At 37.9% G+C, this 19,807-nt stretch overlaps 2 protein-coding genes across 3 annotated transcripts in view; one reads left to right on the top strand and one right to left on the bottom strand.

Annotated features, from left to right (window-relative positions):
* Nucleotides 1-4,013, bottom strand: part of LOC124613077 (claspin) — a 195,951-nt gene extending 191,938 nt beyond the window's left edge. The window contains exon 1 of one of the 2 annotated variants that reach the window (XM_047141662.1): nucleotides 3,878-4,013. The gene's annotated coding sequence lies outside the window, so the exon portion shown is untranslated. Of the gene's footprint in view, nucleotides 1-3,872 lie in introns of both variants that reach the window. The other variant, XM_047141661.1, reaches the window with a different exon arrangement.
* Nucleotides 4,014-4,090: 77 nt separating this feature from the next.
* On the top strand, nucleotides 4,091-17,995 carry LOC124612816. The gene is made up of 3 exons (XM_047141236.1): nucleotides 4,091-4,300; nucleotides 4,386-4,466; nucleotides 17,131-17,995. Exons 2-3 carry the CDS (start codon nucleotides 4,389-4,391, stop codon nucleotides 17,680-17,682), a joined length of 630 nt encoding a protein of 209 aa, XP_046997192.1. The 5' UTR covers nucleotides 4,091-4,300; nucleotides 4,386-4,388; the 3' UTR covers nucleotides 17,683-17,995.
* Nucleotides 17,996-19,807: the final 1,812 nt, after the last annotated feature.

Here is a 19,807-nt window from a genome sequence, read left to right as displayed (position 1 = left end):
TTGAGAGGCAGCCCTGACAAACTTCTGCCATCTGGTGAGCAAGATGTATGAGAAAGGCGAAATACCCTCAGACTTCAAGAAGAATATAATAATTCCAATTCCAAAGAAAGCAGGTGTCAACAGGTGTGAAAATTATCGAACTATCAGTTCAATAAGTCACGTCTGCAAAACACGAACACAAATTCTTTACCGATGAATGGAAAAACTGGTAGAAGGCAACCTCGGGGAAGATCAATTTGGATTCAATAGAAATGTTGGAACACGTGAGGCAATACTGACCCTACGACTTATCTTGGAAGACAGATTAAGGAAAGGCAAAACCACATTTCTACCATTTGTAGAATTGGAGAAAGCTGTTGACAATGTTGGCTGGAACACTATCTTTCAAATTCTGAAGGTGGCAGGGGTAAAATACAGGGAGTGAAAGGCTGTTTACAATTTGTACAGAAACCAGATGGCAGTTATCAGAGTCGAGAGCCATGAAAGGGAAGCAGGGGTTGGGAAAGGTGTGACACAGGCTTGTAGCCTATCACAGATGTTATTCACTCTGTATACTGGGCAAGCAGTAAAGGAAACAAAAGAAAAATTTGGAAAGGAATTAAAATCCACGGATAAAAAATAAAAACATTGAGATTTGCGGATGGCATTGTAATTCTGTCAGAGACAGCTAAGGACCTGGAAGAGCACATGAACGGAATTGACAGTGTCTTCAAAGGAGGATATAAGATGAACACCAACAAAAGCAAAATGAAGATAATGGAGTGTAGTCAAATTACATCAGGTGATGCTGAGGGAACTAGATTAGGAAACGAGACAAAGTAGTAAAGGAGTTTTGCTATTCAGGAAGCAAAATAACTGATGACTATCAAAGTAGGGAGGTTATAAAATGTAAACTGACTATGGCAAGGAAAGTGTTTCTGAAGAAGAGAAATTTGTTAACATCGAGTATAGATTTGAGTGTCAGGAAGTCGTTTCTGAAAGTATTTGTATGGAGTGTAGCCATGTATGGAAGTGGAACATGGGTGATAAATAGTTTGAACAAGAAGAGAACAGAAGCGGGTCGACAGAAGTGTCCGATCCCACACGTCGGCTTAGACCTGTGACGTAAGGGCGTTGTCATGTGTGACGACGTGGAGTTTGGTTTGTGAGTGTGGCGTGTTTGTAGATGACGTCGTGTTGTGGTTTGTTGTGCTCTCTGGTGGTATGTTCAGGGTTTTCGTTTGTGTGGTGTAATGGGCTCAGTTTGCTTTTGCTCATTATCCAGAATTGTTCGAGTGCCAGCTGTGTTTGTAGTGGAATTCGTTTCAGTGAGTCAACAATTTTGTGTGAAGGTTAATTTAGTGTTGTTCGCTGTACATCGTGTGGTAATTTTAGTAAAATTAATCAGTTGTTGTTTTTGTTCAGGAATGGATATGACGGATAAAATTAACAGTGCGCAGGTCAAGGGAAGTATTCGATCCCAATGTGTGGGTGTGTATGTTGATATTGGTATCGGGAGATGTTTTTGAGCTATATAGGCCAAGGGAAGTGTATGATTCTAATTTATGGGATCAGGAGCTGCTGTTGAGCTATGTAGGTCAAGGGAAGTGCCCGATTCCAGATGATATTGTGTTTAGTGATATTTGGGGAGTTTTGTGATGTCGTTTTTTTTTTGTGGTTTTGTATGGGGGTGGGTGTCTAAATTTGTTTATATTTAGTTTGCTCCCACCCAAAAACACCCCATTTCCCGCATTTGTCCCGTTAGTGTCATTAGGCTTTTTGTGGAAAGTGTGTGTGTGTGTGTGTGTGTGTGTGTGTGTGTGTGTGTGTGTGTGTGTGTGTTTTTCGATGTATTTTCATCCTCATAATGTGTACGTACCGACTTTATATGTGCCATATTGCAATCGTGGATTATGGTCGTTTCCACCATATTTGTGACTTCAAGGGTCAAAGCAGATGGGTAGGATTGGACGCTTCCGTATTTCCACAGAAGCTTTCAAAATGTGGTACTAAAGAAGAATACTGAAGATTTGATGGGTAGATTAAGTAACTAATGAGGAGGTACTGAATAGAATTGGGGACATGACGAATTTGGGGCACAACTTGACTATAAGAAGGGTGATAGGACATGTTCTGAGGCATTAACGGATCACAAATTTAGTATTGGAGGGCAGAGTGGAGTAAAAATCATAGAGGGAGACCAAAAGATGAAAAATGCAGATTCGGAAGGATGTAGGGTGCATTAGTGACTTGGAGATGAAGAAACTTGCACAAGATAGCTACATCAAACCACTCTCTGGACTGAAGACTGCAACAACAACAACATTCTGGAGAGATTCCACTGACGGGAGAAATCACATATGCAGCTCCCCTAGGCTCAATATTAGGTCTGCCATTGCCAGCCGGGGAGGCCGAGCGGTTCTAGGAACTACAGTGTGGAACTGAGCAACCACTACGATCGCTGGTTTGAATCCTGCCTCGGGTTTAAGTAGTTCTAAGTTCTAGGGGACTGACGACTTCAGAAGTTAAGTCCCATAGTGCTCAGAGCCATTCAGGTCTGCCATTGTTCATCATATATGTAAAGGATCTCCCACATAACACTCAACCTATATAATTTGTTCTGTTGGCTGACAACGCTAGTACTGTAATCAATACAGGCACACACATAGCAACAGAAGAAAAGATAATCAATGTTCCTAATGGTGTTATTGACTGGTTTTCCATGAATGGTCTCTCTCAATTTTAAAATGAATCAACAATCTGTTCTGCACATGTAGAGGAACCACATCAATAACAAGTGTAACAAAAAGTGTCAACATAATAAACGGTGCAGAAACATCAAAACTTTCAGGTGTCCATGGGGATGAGAATGTTAACTGGAAAAAGCACACTTTGGAACTCGTAAAAAAAAAAATTGATTCAGCCACATCTGCACTTAGAACCACTGCAAATCGTGGGCAGAAAGACATCAGTAATTCACGTCTTTCAGATTTTCAGTCAACAATTCCATATGGAATAATGCTTTGGGGTAAAACAGCTTTAAGAACGTAAGTCTAAGTTGTTCAAGAATGTGCTGTAAGAACAATATTTGGTGCTCATCCATAAGAGTCGGGAATTTTGTCTCCTGCTTTCCTACATATTCATCCCACGTGAGGTTTGTTGTAAATAATCCAATGCAGGCCTAACTCAGGAGGGAACTGATGTACATAATTGGAATACGAGGAGAAAAAATAACTAATTACCTCACATTGTTACTTGTCTTTAGTCCCAAGCATGGGGGCAAATGCTGCAGACCAAAAATTTTTGGTCACTTACCCAGTGATAGAAACTGTCTGACACACAGCACAGTTAAGTTTGGATACAAACTGAAGAAGTTTCTCCTTGAGAACTCCTATCCCAGGCAGAAATTTCTACCATTGCGATATGCAAAAGGTGGTGAGTATACTGACCCACATCTGTATACTCAAAAAATCTTGAAATTCTTCAGTATTTTGTTACATTTATACATTAATTTGAGATGTGAATGTAAAATGGCTTGTTTCACATCAATACGATCAATCGTTCAAACGATCCAGGGAGCATTAAACTATTACAATTTGGAACTATGCTGCCTAAACTATCTGTCTGTCAATTTGTTTTGATATGCTTCCCCAAAACTCGTCATTCAAAACACATCTGCAGGAACTCCGTAAAGAGAGCTTCAGTTCCTTAAATTATGCAGCAATGAAGAACATGTAGCCTACATGAAAGTGGTTAACAGTATGACAGCGATATTGCTCTCTGTGTTATTTCACGTACAAGATCATATGCTAAAAAATTACTGGTAAGTTCCCTCACCCAATAACAGCGCATAAACAGTCAGTACTGCAGAGGAATATGCTTAATATAGATACCTTACTTATATTCTTTCAAGATCCGCAATTCCGCTTTCGAAACCAATCCACATTAGTCACAAGCCACAACTCACAAACACGTTACGTTGTGTTTTAATTCAATAATTTTCATCTCCCGCCTTTTCTAGTGAAGAAATCTGCCAGTGGTGGCTCTGCGCTGTGGTATACAACCAGAGGTTGTATTGTTCACGCATTAATTTGTTTATCTTTGGACTGAATGTAAATATGTGGTGACTGGGATAGTGTTGGAGATTTTGTTATTGTTTATACTTAGAAGGGAGAGCTTTACAGTGACCCGTGCTTAATTTGTCTGTTTATGGCATTTAATTAAACACAGTCTATGAATCAGGACGGCACGCCATTGTTTTTTATGTTAAGAATAATTATTTGTCTGATCCATAGCAATATTGCTTATCGAGTTCACTAAGGTTTGACATAAATATTAGCTGAAGCTATGGATTATCAGCACGATACGTAGACATATGCTGGTGTGCCAACGATTTCTTTTTACAGGAAATGTCAAAAAATTCCTCTAGTACGACGCATTCCGAAACCCAGATAAAATTAGCGCAGTTACAAGTTGAAAGAATAAAGGTAATTAGCATATATTGTGTGATTTAATGAATGCAAACGATATTTGGGTCTTCGACCCATGGCACGGCTTATACTTAACGTTAATAGATGCTTGATAAGAATTATGTGGTTTTGTTACTTTCCAACTGTAACCATTTGAAAATACTCGTGTTGTAGGCTTTGTGTTTTTAATTTTGAACGTTGATTTCGAAACTGTTTACGACTGTTTGTAGATTTAATGTATCCATACTGAAACACAGCAATTGCCACTTCTCTTGGAACGAAATTGGTAAATGTTGGGGATTATAATCAGTTATCGTGGTGCGAGAGCCCAGTAAAAAATAAAACTTTTTCTTATTGTATGATCGCTTTGCAAAGCAATTAATCAGTGCATTGCACCACATGACCCCAGAGATACAATAAAGTTGTGTCTAGAGATTATTATTATGAAAGATCAAAATTGAATGAATCCAAGGAATAAAACCAATGACATGTGGTAAAAATTTCAAATGTGTACATTTTTTAAAGTACATTTCATTGGAATATGCGAAGACATCGTTCGGTGAAGCGGAAGGAGTTTACAAAAGATTTTTTTCAATTTCTTAAGCTCATCTATGTTTCTCACAACACTGAACATATTACAGAAAGTTGTTAATTGTATATGTGCGTATAAAACTTGACTCCTTTTGTGTACAAATGGTAATTCTTGCTCTTGTGATGTTGTCCACTATTTCTTTTGAAAAGAGAAATGACAGAAGACAATAATGACTATATTTTCTGTGAACCAATTATCAGAAATCGAATTGTATTTTGTTTATTTATTTTAAATGTTAAAAAAATTTATTCTACTCTCAAGACTAGACATAATTTTTCTAACATGTTTCTGTAATCTGAAAAAGTTCTCTGTGAATCTTGTCACCCCTGTAGATGATTCTGGAGCTCTTTAGTTGAATGGAAAGATACATAATAAGCTATTTCTAAATCACCTTTGTTCTTAATTCTGCTTACTGCTAATTTAAGTGAACTAAGTCCAGGTTGTGGGCACATATTTTATGTTGTTGAGTGAGGATTTTTCATCCAGTTTCTGTTCCATTTCTAATCCCCAAAATCGAATATATCTCCTTATATTGGTATTTTATTTCTGATTTTATTATAGTTGCAGGTTCTGGCACCTTGTTAGAAGTAGGCTACTGCAGTGCATATACTGTTACCAGAAGTTAATAATAATCTGTTTTCTTTGGACTGTCTGTTTTTATTAGCTGTCCATTCTATCAAAAGACAGATAATCATATCACTTTTTGTACATGTCTAATACACATTCTATAGACCTACAGCCAGCTTCTTATTACATAGTGGGTAAATCTTGTGATTGTAAGAAAAGTGAGAAAGGACATTCAGAACATTTAGTAACTAAAAACAGACCATAACAGCACATTATGGTGATTTGTAATAAACAAAGTTCTTTTAAATGTGTTGTACCGAACCAATACCAGATGTCGACTTTGACTCATAACGTAATGATGATGTGGAATGTGATATGATAGATATTCAAACAGAGAACATAGCACTGCCAGTATTTATTTTTCTTCTATTTTTTGGACCATAGGCTATTGTCACATACTAGCCTGTAACATAGCCCAAGGTCTGAGTTATGTTGAAAGACATCAGTTTGTTTGTGAGCTGGCAAATCCAATGAATGTAATGTCATGAGAATAACTATAACTCTTGTTAGGGCACATATATTGTGCATGATGTACTGGTATTGAGAAGACTATCTGGTTCAAACCTGTCTCTAATGTTGATGTTAAGTCCCACAATCCAGTTGGGAAGCCTGTAATGTCTATTCTGTGGAGGTGACTGATGAAGTTGTTGTGATGCAAACACATCTTCATTATGGAAGTTCAGTGCCATCTTCTGCACCTCCAGTCCATAAATCAATATCTTCTGGATGCAGTAGTTTACAAAGTAGAGTTCTGGCAGTTTCCATGCTGTCCTATTTCCTGTTCTTCGTGCCCTATCTTTTTATTTCAAGGATGTGTCAGATTCTTTAAAATTTGGATTAATTATGTACTCATTATGTGTTTCATCCTTTGTGAAGCAGCCCGCGTACATATTTCATTGGATGCCTTGGTGCTCTGGTGTGCAGAGGAAGTTCACCAAAGTTCCAAAGTGCTGTTGCTCTGTCCCATCTGCACTTTGTTCATAAGAACATCTTTTCTTTCCACATTGCAGGGGTGAGGTGGTATTCTTAACAAGTCAGATAGGATGAGGATCTCATTTTCATAGAGCTTGACAAAATGGAGAGTTTGCGTGATGGTCTAGCTTCCATAAACACTGACATGTTCTGAAGAGGGGTATTTGTCCTTTCTTCTTGGTTATTAGGACAAAAGAAGGCACTGCCTACCTTGTCTGATTAGTTATTTTTTACTAGTAAGTGAATATTTTAATCATATCTGTCTGTTCATTTGCAGAGCTATGGTGAATAAATGGTTCACAATTAATGTATCAAATTTGGTAAGGGAATACCAATTGGATGAAATAAGCAGTGGATAGGAAGGAAGTTTCCTATTGAATAGTGATTGCTATTTAGTAGCATCTTCGAGTGTGATTACAACGTAGCTGTCTGAGTACTTCATTGTTGACCTTGTACTTTTCTTCGAAGATGAATTTTGATGATCACATCTCCATTTCCTGATAAATAGAGAGCAAACACGCGCATCAGAATATTGGGAAGTAGCGGTATGGCAGTGCATAGTGCTAATCACCTACATATATCAAATCACCAACCTTTAAAGCTATTGGTTCTAGTGTGAGGAATGTAACTTCTGACTTAGAACAGTTAGGCTTGGAGCGAATGGGTGGTAGCCAGTAACTATGTTAAGCAAACTTTTCTCAGCATGGGAGGAGAAGATAACTCATTGTTTTTACTGGCTCAGTTGTTTAGTCTCCCATCGTGCAAGCCAAGCATTAAATGTGATTGACTATTTCAATGCATTTCATTTGACAGCTGCAGAAACTCTGTCTTCAATGAATATATGTTATATTTTAATTTTGTATCTCACTCTCTGAATCTTTAAATCTTTCCATTGGAAATTTCAAAACCAGGCTGATAAACCTCGTCAGAGTTTTACTACAGCTGCATATTTCCTGATCAGTGTTGAATATTAATGTTCAAATCACAGCATTGCGGCTACAGGATGCACCTAGTTCTGTAGATGTGAATTTACATTTGAAGACTGAAAAGCAAACAAATTGTAGCAGGCACAGTTGAAGTATTCATGTACTATCAGTTTTATCGATGACATGTAGTTATGAGTCAGGTGCTGACCTCTGTGGTAGCAGCACCAGGCCAGTTGATCATTTGTGCGTCCATTTTACTAGCTTCTAAATGTACGTGAGTCATTCATTTATAGTTGTCTGTGTGCTTTTGTAATTCAGTCCTAAATTTCTCGCATGTTTGTGTAGTGTAGTTTTCCACTGTCTTTAATGTGGATACGGACTGTGATTGCTGTCTTCAGAAGCGAGCTGAGTCTATGAACCTTCACTCACAACTTCAGTTGGTGATGGCTTCAGTCACACAGCTTGAAGCTGTTGCCAATGGGCACCACTGTGTGGGGCCAGATGTAGTAATCCAAGGGACATCCCATGTGTCCCCCGATCAGTCCATTGCTGGGTCGAGCCTGGTTACTGCCCACATTGAGATTGGCCCTTACACAGGGTGAAGTGGGAGATTGTTTCAAGGTGTGGCAGGCAGTGAAAGATTTTCCATGGGCTGATCAAAAACCCTCCCCGGTTCATCTGACACATAGGTATCAGAGATTGATAAAGATACTGAGCCAGATACAGCCACTTTTTCTGTTTCAGAATAAGTCTCTCAGCTTGTAAAATACAGAGGGTGGGATTACTGGTAGATAGGAGCTCTAATTTTAGACTTGTAATGGGACTCTTTGGGGATATTGCTGCCAAGAAGGGGAAGAAGTCAAGTATGCATACCAGATTGAATTGTACCGGGTGTGGAACAGGTTCATCCAGATGCCATGAAGAGCATAGGTTGCAGCCAACTGCAGGTGATAGAACATGTCGATTCTAATGATGTATGTCATTTTAGATCAGGAGAGATGCTCTGTGGTTTCTGGCAGCTGTCTGAAGTGATACAGACAGCTAGTCTTGCTTACAAGATGAGGGCAGAGCTCGCCATCTGTAGCACTGTAGACCGGACTGCCGGTGGACCAATGGTACAGAGCCAAGTAGAGAATCTGAATCAAAGGCTGAGATAGTTCTGCTACTGTGTGGGCTGCATGTCCCTAGACCTGCACTACGGGATAGTGGATTATCATGTTCTGCTTGATAGCAGAACCTGAGGCAGAGGAGGCAGCTACACAGATAGTGGGTGCTGTGTGAAGTGTACTGGGTGGTTGTTTCAGGTTAGAGATCTGCAGAAGTGTAGAAACAAGTGTTCAGTCTCAAAGAGTGTAAGTCGAACATGTTGTAGCTGTGTTGGGAAAGAACCAGAGCCCCTAATGCTCCTGGAAAGTTCTGAAACAGAAATTGTTGTTGTTGTGGTGGTGGTCTTTTCAGTCCACAGAATGGTTTGATGCAGCTCTCCATCCTACTCTAACCTGTGCAAGTCTGTTCATCTCTGAAAAACTACTGCTATCTTCATCTCTCTGAATCTGCTTACTGGACTCATCTCTTGGTCTCCCTCTACAATTTTAATCCCCACCCCCCGATCCCACACACTTCCCTCCAGTGCTAAATTGGTGATCCCTTGATGCCTCAGAATGTGTCCTATCAACGTGTCCCTTATTCTAGTTAGTTTTTGCCACAATTCTTTTTTCCTCCCAAGCCCTGTTCAGTACTTCTTCATTAGTTACATGGTCTACCCAAATCTTCTGCATTCTTCTGTAGCACCACATTTCAAATGCTTCTGTTTTCTTCGTATCTGAATTGTTTATCATCCAGGTTTTGCATCCATACATGGCTACACTCTACACGAATACTTTCAGAAAAGACTTCCTGACACATAAATCTATGTTCAGTGTTAACATATTTCTCTCCTTCAGAGACACTTTTCTTACCACTGCCGTCTACATTTTACATCCTCTCTATTTTGGCCATCATTAGCTATTTTGCTTCCCAAATAATAAAACTCATGTACTACTTAAAGTCTCTGATTTTCTAATCTAATTCCCTCAGCATCACCTGAGGCCTTGCATGTTCCTACATTTCTCCGGAATCCAAACTGATCTTCCCTGAGGTCAGCATGTACCAGTTCTTCCATTCTTCTATAAAGAATTTGTGGTAGTATTTTGCAACCATGGCGTATTAAACAGATAGTTTGGTATATTCACACTTGTCAGCACCCACTTTCCTTGGAATTGCAATTGTTATAGGCTCTGAGAGCTGACTACAGCCAGAGATAAGTTCAGCTGAAGATTTAACAAGGACCTGATTGGTGTTCAGAAAGTACAGATTGAATTCAGATGCCAGTGGTGTGTTTGTTGCTGTTTAAAATAGTTCATCTTGTAGTGAAACTGAAGTTGATAGTTTCTGAAAGTTAATTTGTCTAGAGGTTATACTTGACAACAGGAATAAATTAATAGTTGGTTCCTTTTACTGACCCCATGACTCCAATGATATAATTGTTGAAGGGTTCAAGGAAAATTCAAGTCTCATCTTGAGCAGGTAAAATTATAATTTTTGGTGACTTCAATCTGCCTTCGAAATGTTGGTGAAAATACATAAGCAAAGTCAGTGGTAGGCATCAAACATCACCCAAAATTGTACTAAATGCTTTTCAAAAACTATTTTGAGAAAATTAGTTTGGGAGCCCACTCAAAGTGTAAACAGTTTCAATAACATACTTAACCTCTTAGTAACAAATAATCCTGAGCAAATAGGGAGCATCATGAAGGACACAGGGGTCAGTGAGCACTTGTTCAATTTAGCATAATATCCAAATTCACGAAAAATTAATATAAAATGTATCTCTTTAAAAAGGCAAATAAAAATTCACTTACTACCTTCCTAAGAGTCAGTCTCCATCCCTTCCACACTAACTATGTAAACATAGACAAGGTGTGACTTAAATTGTAGGAAATAGTATTGAAGACAAGTAAGAGATTTATACCAAACAAATTAATAAGAGGCGGAACAGATCCCACATGGTACACAAAACAGCTCAGAATACTGTTAAAGAAGCAATGAAAAAAGCATGCCAGATTTAAAAGAACGCACAATCTCCAAGTTTGACCATGTTGTAGTAGAGAATCTCAAATTTTAACTTAGCGTTCAGTATGAGAAGCTCTAAATCTGGAAAATCCAAAGAGATTCTAGTTTTATGTAAAGTATATCAGCATCAAGACCTCCGCTGTGTGATAGCAATGGTAATGTTACTGATAGCAGTGCCACCAAAGCAGAGTTACTAAACACAGTTTTCTGAAATTCCTTCATCAAAGAAGATGAAGTAAATATTTTTTAATTCAAATCAAGAACAACAGCCAATATGAGTAACTCAGAAACAGAAACCCTCGGGGTAGCAAAGCAACTAAAGTCACTTAATAAAGGCAAGCATTCCACACCAGATCGTATACCAATTAAGTTCCATTCTGAATATCCTGATGTTATACCTCCATACTTAGCGATCATATACAGCTGCTCACTCGGCAGAAGACCTGTACCTAAGGACTGGAAAGTTGCACAAGCCACGGCGATGCCGAAGAAAGTAAACAAAAGTAATTTTCTATATTACAGGTCTGTTTCACTGACGTCAACTTGCAGGGTATTTTAGAACATATAATGTTATCAATATAATAGAGGGAAACATTCCACGTGGGAAAAATTATGTATAAAAACAAAGATGAGGTGACTTACCGAACGAAAGCGCTGGCAGGTCGATAGACACACAAACAAGCACAAACATACACACAAAATTCAAGCTTTCGCAACAAACTGTTGCCTCATCAGGAAAGAGGGAAGGAGAGGGGAAGACGAAAGGAAGTGGGTTTTAAGGGAGAGGGTAAGGAGTCATTCCAATCCCGGGAGCGGAAAGACTTACCTTAGGGGGAAAAAAGGACAGGTATACACTCGCGCACACACACACACACATATCCATCCACACATACAGACACAAGCAGACATCACCTGTCTTTCAACAACATCTTTGCATCTTTACTTCCGCCTCGACTGACATCTCTATCCAAACTCTTTGCCTTTATAAATGTCTGCTTGTGTCTGTGTATGTGTGGATGGATATGTGTGTGTGTGCGAGTGTATACCCGTCCTTTTTTTCCCCCTAAAGTAAGTCTTTCCGCTCCCGGGATTTGAATGACTCCTTACCCTCTCCCTTAAAACCCACATCCTTTCGTCTTTCCCTCTCCTTCCCTCTTTCCTGATGAACCAACCATTTGTTGCGAAAGCTTGAATTTTGTGTGTATGTTTGTGTTTGTTTGTGTGTCTATCGACCTGCCAGCGATTTCATTCGGTAAGTTACCTCATCTTTGTTTTTATATATAAGAACATATAATGTGTTTGATCATTATGAATTACTTCAAAGAAAACTATCTGCTGACACATAGTCAGCACAGATTCAGCAAATATTGTTCTTGTGAAACAACTGGCTCTTTGTTTACTAGAAATAATGCATGATGCTGACATAGGACCTCAAATTGATTACACATTTGTAGATTTCCGGAAAGCTTTTGACACCATTCCTCACAAGTGGCTTCTAATCAAATTGTTAAGTCTCAGTTGTGCAACTGGATTTCTGATTTTCTGTCAGAAGGGTCACAGTTCATAGTAATTGGCAGAAACTTGTCAAATAAAACAGAAGTGATATCTGCCATTCCCAAAAGAATTGTTACAGGCCCCCTGCTGTTCCTGATCTATATAAAAGATTTAGGAGACTGAGCAGCGCTCTTAGTGTGTTTACTGATGGTGTGCCATTTACTATGTAGTAAAGTCATCAGAAGTTCAAAACCAATTGTAAAATTATTTATACAAGGTATTTGTATGGTGTGAAAAGTGGCAGTTGATCCTGAACAATAAAAAGTGTGAGATTATCCAAATGAGTACTAAAAAGAATATATTAAACTTCAGTTACATGATAAATCACACAAATCTAAAGGCTATAAATTCAACTAAATACCTAGGAATTACAATAATGAACAACTTAAATTGGGATGATCATATAGGTAACATTGTGTGGAAGGTGAACCAATGACTGTGCTTTATTGGCAGAACACTTAGACGATGAAACAGATCTGCTAAACTTACTGTCAACACTACACTGATCCGTCCTCTTCTGGAGCATTGCTGGGCAGTATGGGACCTGTACCAGATAGGCTTCACAGAGGATATTGAAAAATTTCAAAGGAGGACAGCTCATTTTGTATTATTACAATATAAGGGAGAGTGTCACAGTTATGACATACATGTTAGGGTAGCTATCATTAAAACAAAGGATTTTTCATTGTAGCAACATCTTTTCAGGATATTTCAACCACCAACTTTATCCTCAGACTCCCACCTACATCCGGAGAAATGATCATTGTGATAAAATAAGAAAAAAATCAGAAAAAAAACACAGAAAGATTTAAGTGTTCATTATTGCAGCATGAAATTCGAGAGAGTAATGGTAGAGAAATAGATTGAAGGTGGTTCGATGAACCATCTGCCAAGCACTTCGTTGTGAATTGCAGATAGTCAGCTAGATGCAGAAACTGGTCATTATCTCATCCTAGGGAGAATATGAAAGGATTTCTTCACTCTCAAAATTTTCCCGACGTCACTTTGCAAGTAATTTTGCAAATAGAAGAGAATATATATCTTTTATTCCTGAATGTACTAATCAGACATAAAGTGAGTGCCACATTGGCCATAGCAGGTATCCTAGAGGGTGAGGCAGATGAAAGTGGTCCATAGAACAGAGTTCCAGGGTACAAAGAAACACAGTACTAACGTGACTACAGCAGATTTTGAAAGTGACCGCCATGCATCTCTTGGCAAGGTGCCAGGTGGACTCTGGAATTTATGAAATCTCATCTGAAATGTTCTGCTGCAGTTCTTGAAGACTATGAGGATTGTTCCTATACATGTTAGACTTGAGAGCTCTCCACACAAAGTAATCAAACATTGACAGATCAGGTGACCTGGGTGGCCAGCTACGGCCACGACCAGATTGCCCTCTGCTAAGAACTCTGTCAGGCGTGAATGTTGTGTAAATGTGCCCCAAGGTTCGGCCAACTGTATGGGCAGTTGCTCCATCCTGTTGGGGTGTGGTTAAATGCATACATTCATGTCCAATCACATCCACTCGTCTGGGCCACTTTTATTTGCCCCAACCTGTACAATACAGGATAACCTCTGCTTACTTGCCTCCCTGCAGCATAGTGTTTTGCAGTCATAAATCAAAGTAATTCCCATTTTAGTGTCCTTTACATTGTGTAATGCAGAATAAAAGGATGGTAGAAAATGGAAGATAATTTCCCAGTCTGATGACCAAGCAAGGTGACATAGTGTTTAGCACACTGGTCTCACATCCAAGAGGATGACGGTTCAAACCTGCATCAGACCATCCTGCGTTAGATTATCTGTGATTTCCCTAAATTGCTTCAGGCCAATGCTGGGATGGTTCCTTTGAAAATGCACGGCCAGTTTCCTTCCCCATCCTTCCCTAATCCGAGAGTTTGCTCTGTCTAATGACCTCATTGTCAGTGGGACATTAAACACCAATCTCCTCCTCCTCTCAATCTGATGGACAAATCGTCATTAATAGTATCACATATTCTCATTCCATGAAACACCATCTCTCCTGTCATTGCTGGTCAGATATCAATAATGAAATTCCTTCCACTGGTGGACCTTGTATAGCTACCTCCAAGTCAAATATCATCACCATAAAAATAGTTAGAGATTTTAATTGCAGTGCCAGGCAGTAAGAAAATTATGATGCTTGTGATGAAACTTGGTCAACCTCTTATTACTGTACAACCAACACCATAATGATGTGTGTTATCTAGCTTTCCTCTGAATATACCTCCCTCTCTTTCTGCGTGTACTAAAAAGTTTCCAACATGATTTTGGGCTTTCTTTCTTTTTGTGATTTTTTACATACATTGTAGATTTTCTCCTGTACGATAGAATGTAATGTCTATCAAATTTTATGAGAACCAGAATGTGATTATCTTATTTCTCCAGAATCTTATGTTTTATGATATCATCATTTATGTATTACCTTTCTTAACAATCCCAGCACATAACAAATAATGTAAGACACTTTTTCATAACAATCAAGGCATTTGTTAACAAGGCACCTACTAATTGGAAAAAAATTACATATTGTCCCTTAAGATTGAGTGGTTTGTTGAGTTTGTATTTTATACAACTCAATTGCATGGACATTACACAGTGTTTTAACCGGTTTCGACCAGTCTCATCTTCAGACTAAAAGCATATGCTGCAAGCTGTGATGTAATATTCCAGTCATATTGTCAGCCATATTAAAGCTCTCTTGGTTTCTGTACACTGCTCAAGTACTACGAACCCGTACATTGTGAAACAATACAACAGGAGTGTCACATCACCAATTGCAGCATGTGCCTTAGTCTAAAGATGACCTCTAGCTGTTTGAAACCAGTTACATCATTGTGAAATTCACATGTAATTGTGTCATAAAAAATGTTAAAAAATAAAACAGCAACTACTAGTGATGGTATACTGTTTCTGCCACTCAAAAATCATAACTGCCAAATCTGTGTAATCTTTTTTAGTTAGTTTACAACCACTGAGAGTGAAAAATCCACTTTGTAACAAAACCAAATTGCCACTTTCCATGCCTACCCCATATTTGTGACCTAAGTTTAATACATAAAGGAAAAAAAAAGATATATCAGTAACATGAGCTCCCTGTAAAAGACTGCACATTCAGATAATGGATCTTTTGATTCCCAATGTGCACGTGGGAAGTACTTAAGCCAATGTAAAAACACCAAGACAACAAAGAAATTTATAAAAGAAGACTTAGAGAGAAAAACCAAGAAAGAATAATAAAAATGCAATTGTGTAATGTTATGAATTATGTAGTGAATCCTTTGAGGAAAACCCAAAGTGAAACCCAGTCAGATGGTTAGATGAGGTCAACATAGAGGAAAAAAAGCTCATTGAATTTAATTTGAGAATATTAAGACAGAGGTTTAAAAATCTTATAAGGAAACAGTTCAAAATGAATTTCTCTAGTTGGCTAATTAAAAGAAAAAAAGATGGGAAATACAAAATCTAAAGCTTATAGAACGGACCTAAAAAACTTTCTACAAATACATTTCACATTTTTAGCCACATTCAGTTTTGATTAATCTTCTCTCAAACAACGGGAGTACAGCATGTTCTCTTCTCTGAAGACAACCTCTAACTGGTTGAAACCAGTTACATCGAAATTACATATCTTTACAGTAAAGTTGTAATATCTGTAAACTGCACTTGAAGTGAAATCTACTTTCTGTTGTTTTATTAAGAGTTGTTTTCTATTGTCCACCCAATTTCTCTAGCATTCTTTAAGCTTGTGTGATGATCCAAATTCCTTTCTTTGCCTTCAGTTCATGACATCATGATGCAAAACTTATGTAAAATATCCTCTCCTTAATTTTTGATTCCTTTATTATTTTAATTTTCCCCTCATAAAGCTGCCATTAATATGCTAATATCTCAGTTGATACTTTTTGTTTTAGTTTCTCTTTGTGAAATGGGTTTTATGCCCTATCTCCTGGTTATCACAAGAAATTGTCTTAACCATTAGTTATCTGATCACACAACTAAAACTGATTCAGAATTTCATTGTCATTGATCTACGTTTAAATAACACCGCAAATACTTCACAAGCCACTATACATTGCATGGAGGAGGGTTCATTGTACCAATATTATTGATTTTTCTTTCTTATTACGTGTGTGTATTGAGTGAGGAAAAAATGAGTGGTTGAATGCCACCTATTATATAGTTCAGCCGGTATGAGTCTCGTCTCTTAAGTTGCTTTCACTTTTTATTTCCACTTGCTCCTGCTTCTACCTTAAATCCCAGTGCTCTGTTTCTTTTCTCATCATTTTATTATCCTTAACATTCTTCCTGTGACCTTTTTCATCCATTGTGGGAACCTCATGGTTCTAACTGCTGCAGATTTGTTAAAGTTTTTTTCTAATGTTGATTATGTAATCAGCTCACATTCGGCCAGTACCGTAATTTACACTGTTGCAAATTTCGAGCCAGTAAGCTCCCATTCATAAACTGTTTGGAGCCCACTCCTTTTGTCTATCATTTTCAAACAAAATCCTTGTAAACCATTTCAGTCCGTAATTCAGACAACAAATTAGAGTTCTAAACACTGTCAGAATATATTAACAAGGGAGCTTTATACAATTAACTGAGTATGGCCATAATTCTGCTTTGGGTCACTAAATAACAAAAATCCACTTGCTATAAAAATTGTACTGACGCATTTGCCATTTACAGCACAGTGTACAAATTCTCTTTTACGCTCATTGTTCGAGGGCACTTACGAGCTCATACAGCAACAGTTGGATTACGTCAAAAAGTTTCACATATTAGTCAAAGGTGACTTTATTGTTTCACTTCTGTAGAGTTATCAGCACTGTGGTCTTTACATGCTGATGTTTTCTTTATTATATGCTTTCAGGATGAAGATGAGCAATGGATATCTGGAGAAGAATTGTACACTGAAGGCAGCAGTGATGATGATGATGCTGCATTGAGAGCAAAACGCAGGTATGATGAAAGACATGCAAGAGCACCGAAAAAGAATGTTAAATCTTCATCAGTTAAAGACAAAAGTGATATCCTTGAACAGAAGAGCTCCCCAGCAAAACAGTATGTAGAAGCTTCACCTGCTGAGTGTGTTCAGAGTACTACTGAAACAGTAAATACTGTTGGTATTGCAAATGAAAGTAAAACTTTCAATAGTATTGTTGTTGTCAATGAAACTGGGGCAGTGTGTACTACTGTTGAAGTGGATGAAACTGGAACTATGAATACTGTTGGTCTTGCTGTAGATTCACAAGATTGTTATGATCTTCAACAACCAATTCCCAATGATAATGATGGCTGTGATTTACATGTGGAGGCTGATGATTCAGAAATTTCTTGGAGGCCTAAAAGAGGTAGTATTAAACTTCCCAATGTAACAGTGGAAGGAAGAGTAGTAGAATTGTTAACCAATTCACAAATGTAGCATTATTATATTTTTGTACTTACAGTTACTGAGCAAAGTTGTTGTGGCATTAATATGGTATTTTAATATATAAAGAATTTATAACTCATCATGAAACTGAAAATGTTTGAAAGTGATGCAGAACACAAAATAACAACAGAAAAATGTCATGCTACAATTTGTTTTGTATTAAAATAATTACACTAATTTTTCCTTCGATTGAAGATTTACATTTATATTCAGATGAAATCAGAATATTGTTATTCATGTAAGGCAAAATACTTTTGTTATTGACGGGTTGTCTGCTTTCGTGAAAAGTTATGTAAATATTAGTAATATTATTTTTATTATTATTTAATGTCATACTCATATAAAAAATGTTAATCCAACGATTTCAAGTTTTGTTTCTTTCATCACTCTCCAAATACAATAATTATTTTGTACATTATTGAAGTAACTGTATTTAACATTCCTACACATGTGGTATCACTTTCTCAGGTGTGATAATTATTTTGAACTTCATATTTGTGTCTTTACGATTATTTATCTAATATGGAAAAATCAACTAGTGGGCTAGAAAATAAAGCCTATCATATACACCACAGGTCATACAGTGGGAGCAGATATTGTCTTGTACCAGCAAAATCGGTGTAAGTATTTTTTGGTGACATGATTGTCAGTGTACAACATGTACTTACGTAAGCATACCACACAAACCTAGCAGTTTTTACTCAGAAATATGAGATTAAGAACAGGCTGGTTGAGTAGAAGTGCATTAAAATTCCAGATAATGGTTATCTACAATTCAGGGGACCTGTGGTCCAGGAGTGTTAGACTTCTAAATTCACAACTGTCATTTGTGAATGCTGGTTAATTGTTCTCATAACTCAGCTGGAAAATATTTATCACCTAATGTCAACTGTCTATGTTAGCAGAGTAATTTGCTGGAGATACGCAGTAGGAATGGTAAGATTTGTTATACGCATATTAACAAGGTAAAAACTGTGACAAACTTTTGTACAAGTCAATGCAAGGAATAAAAATGTAGTGTCCATAGTTACCCATAAAAACACAAAAGATTATTAAATAAACAGAGCACAGATCCTAAATTATCACGTCCCAACTAGAATCATGCCTGCAAGAGAGAGATAGAAGCTACATTTTCAGTACAAAATCTTGTTGTAGCAGGTGATTGTGCAGCTTTGCCAAAGGTTTGTCATCATGTCTGCTAGCATTTGGTCCAAGCATTTGTGGTCTACAGTGACTTGAGCTGATTTTATTTTGTCTCTTATAAAGTGCTATCTTCTGTCTGCATGTTTGATTTGACTCTTGTAGCCACTAATCTTAGACTGTTCAATTGCTTCTTTGTTGTCACATAGTAGTTTGATAGGATCCTTCTTTGGTTTGGAGAAATTTCACTGCATCAAACCAGTCTCAGGACTGAAGACCACAACAATGGCAAGGAAAGCGTTTCTGAAGAAGAGAAATTTGTTAACATCGAGTATAGATTTAAGTGTCAGGAAGTCGTTTCTGAAAGTATTTGTATGGAGTGTAGCCATGTATGGAAGTGAAACATGGACGACAAATAGTTTGGACAAGAAGAGAATAGAAGCTTTCGAAATGTGGTGCTACAGAAGAATGCTGAAGATTAGATGGGTAGATCACATAACTAATGAGGAGGTACTGAATAGAATTGGGGAGAAGAGGAGTTTGTGGCACAACTTGACAAGAAGAAGGTACCAGTTGGTAGGACATGTTCTGAGGCATCAGGGGATCACAAATTTAGCATTGGAGGGCAGAGTGGAGGGTAAAAATCATAGAGGGAGACCAAGAGATGAATACAGTAAGCAGATTCAGAAGGACGTAGGGATTCAGAAGGATGTAGGCTGCGGTAGGTACTGGGAGATCAAGAAGCTTGCACAGGATAGAGTAGCATGGAGAGCTGCATCAAACCAGTCTCAGGACTGAAGACCACAACAACAACAAACAACCTTTGAAGCCTTAGAGCCTTTTCACATGCTGAGATCAGGGCCATATATTCTGACTCATTTGTAGATAGAGCCACTGTGGGCTGTTTCTTATTGTGGCAGGATATCACTGAGATCTAAACAGTATTCATTTGTCAACTTAATGTCTTCAGAATCAA

This window comes from Schistocerca americana, chromosome 4 (assembly GCF_021461395.2).
Source record: "Schistocerca americana isolate TAMUIC-IGC-003095 chromosome 4, iqSchAmer2.1, whole genome shotgun sequence".
NCBI classification, from domain to species: Eukaryota; Metazoa; Arthropoda; class Insecta; order Orthoptera; family Acrididae; genus Schistocerca; species Schistocerca americana.
This window is presented reverse-complemented; position numbering and strand designations above follow the sequence as displayed.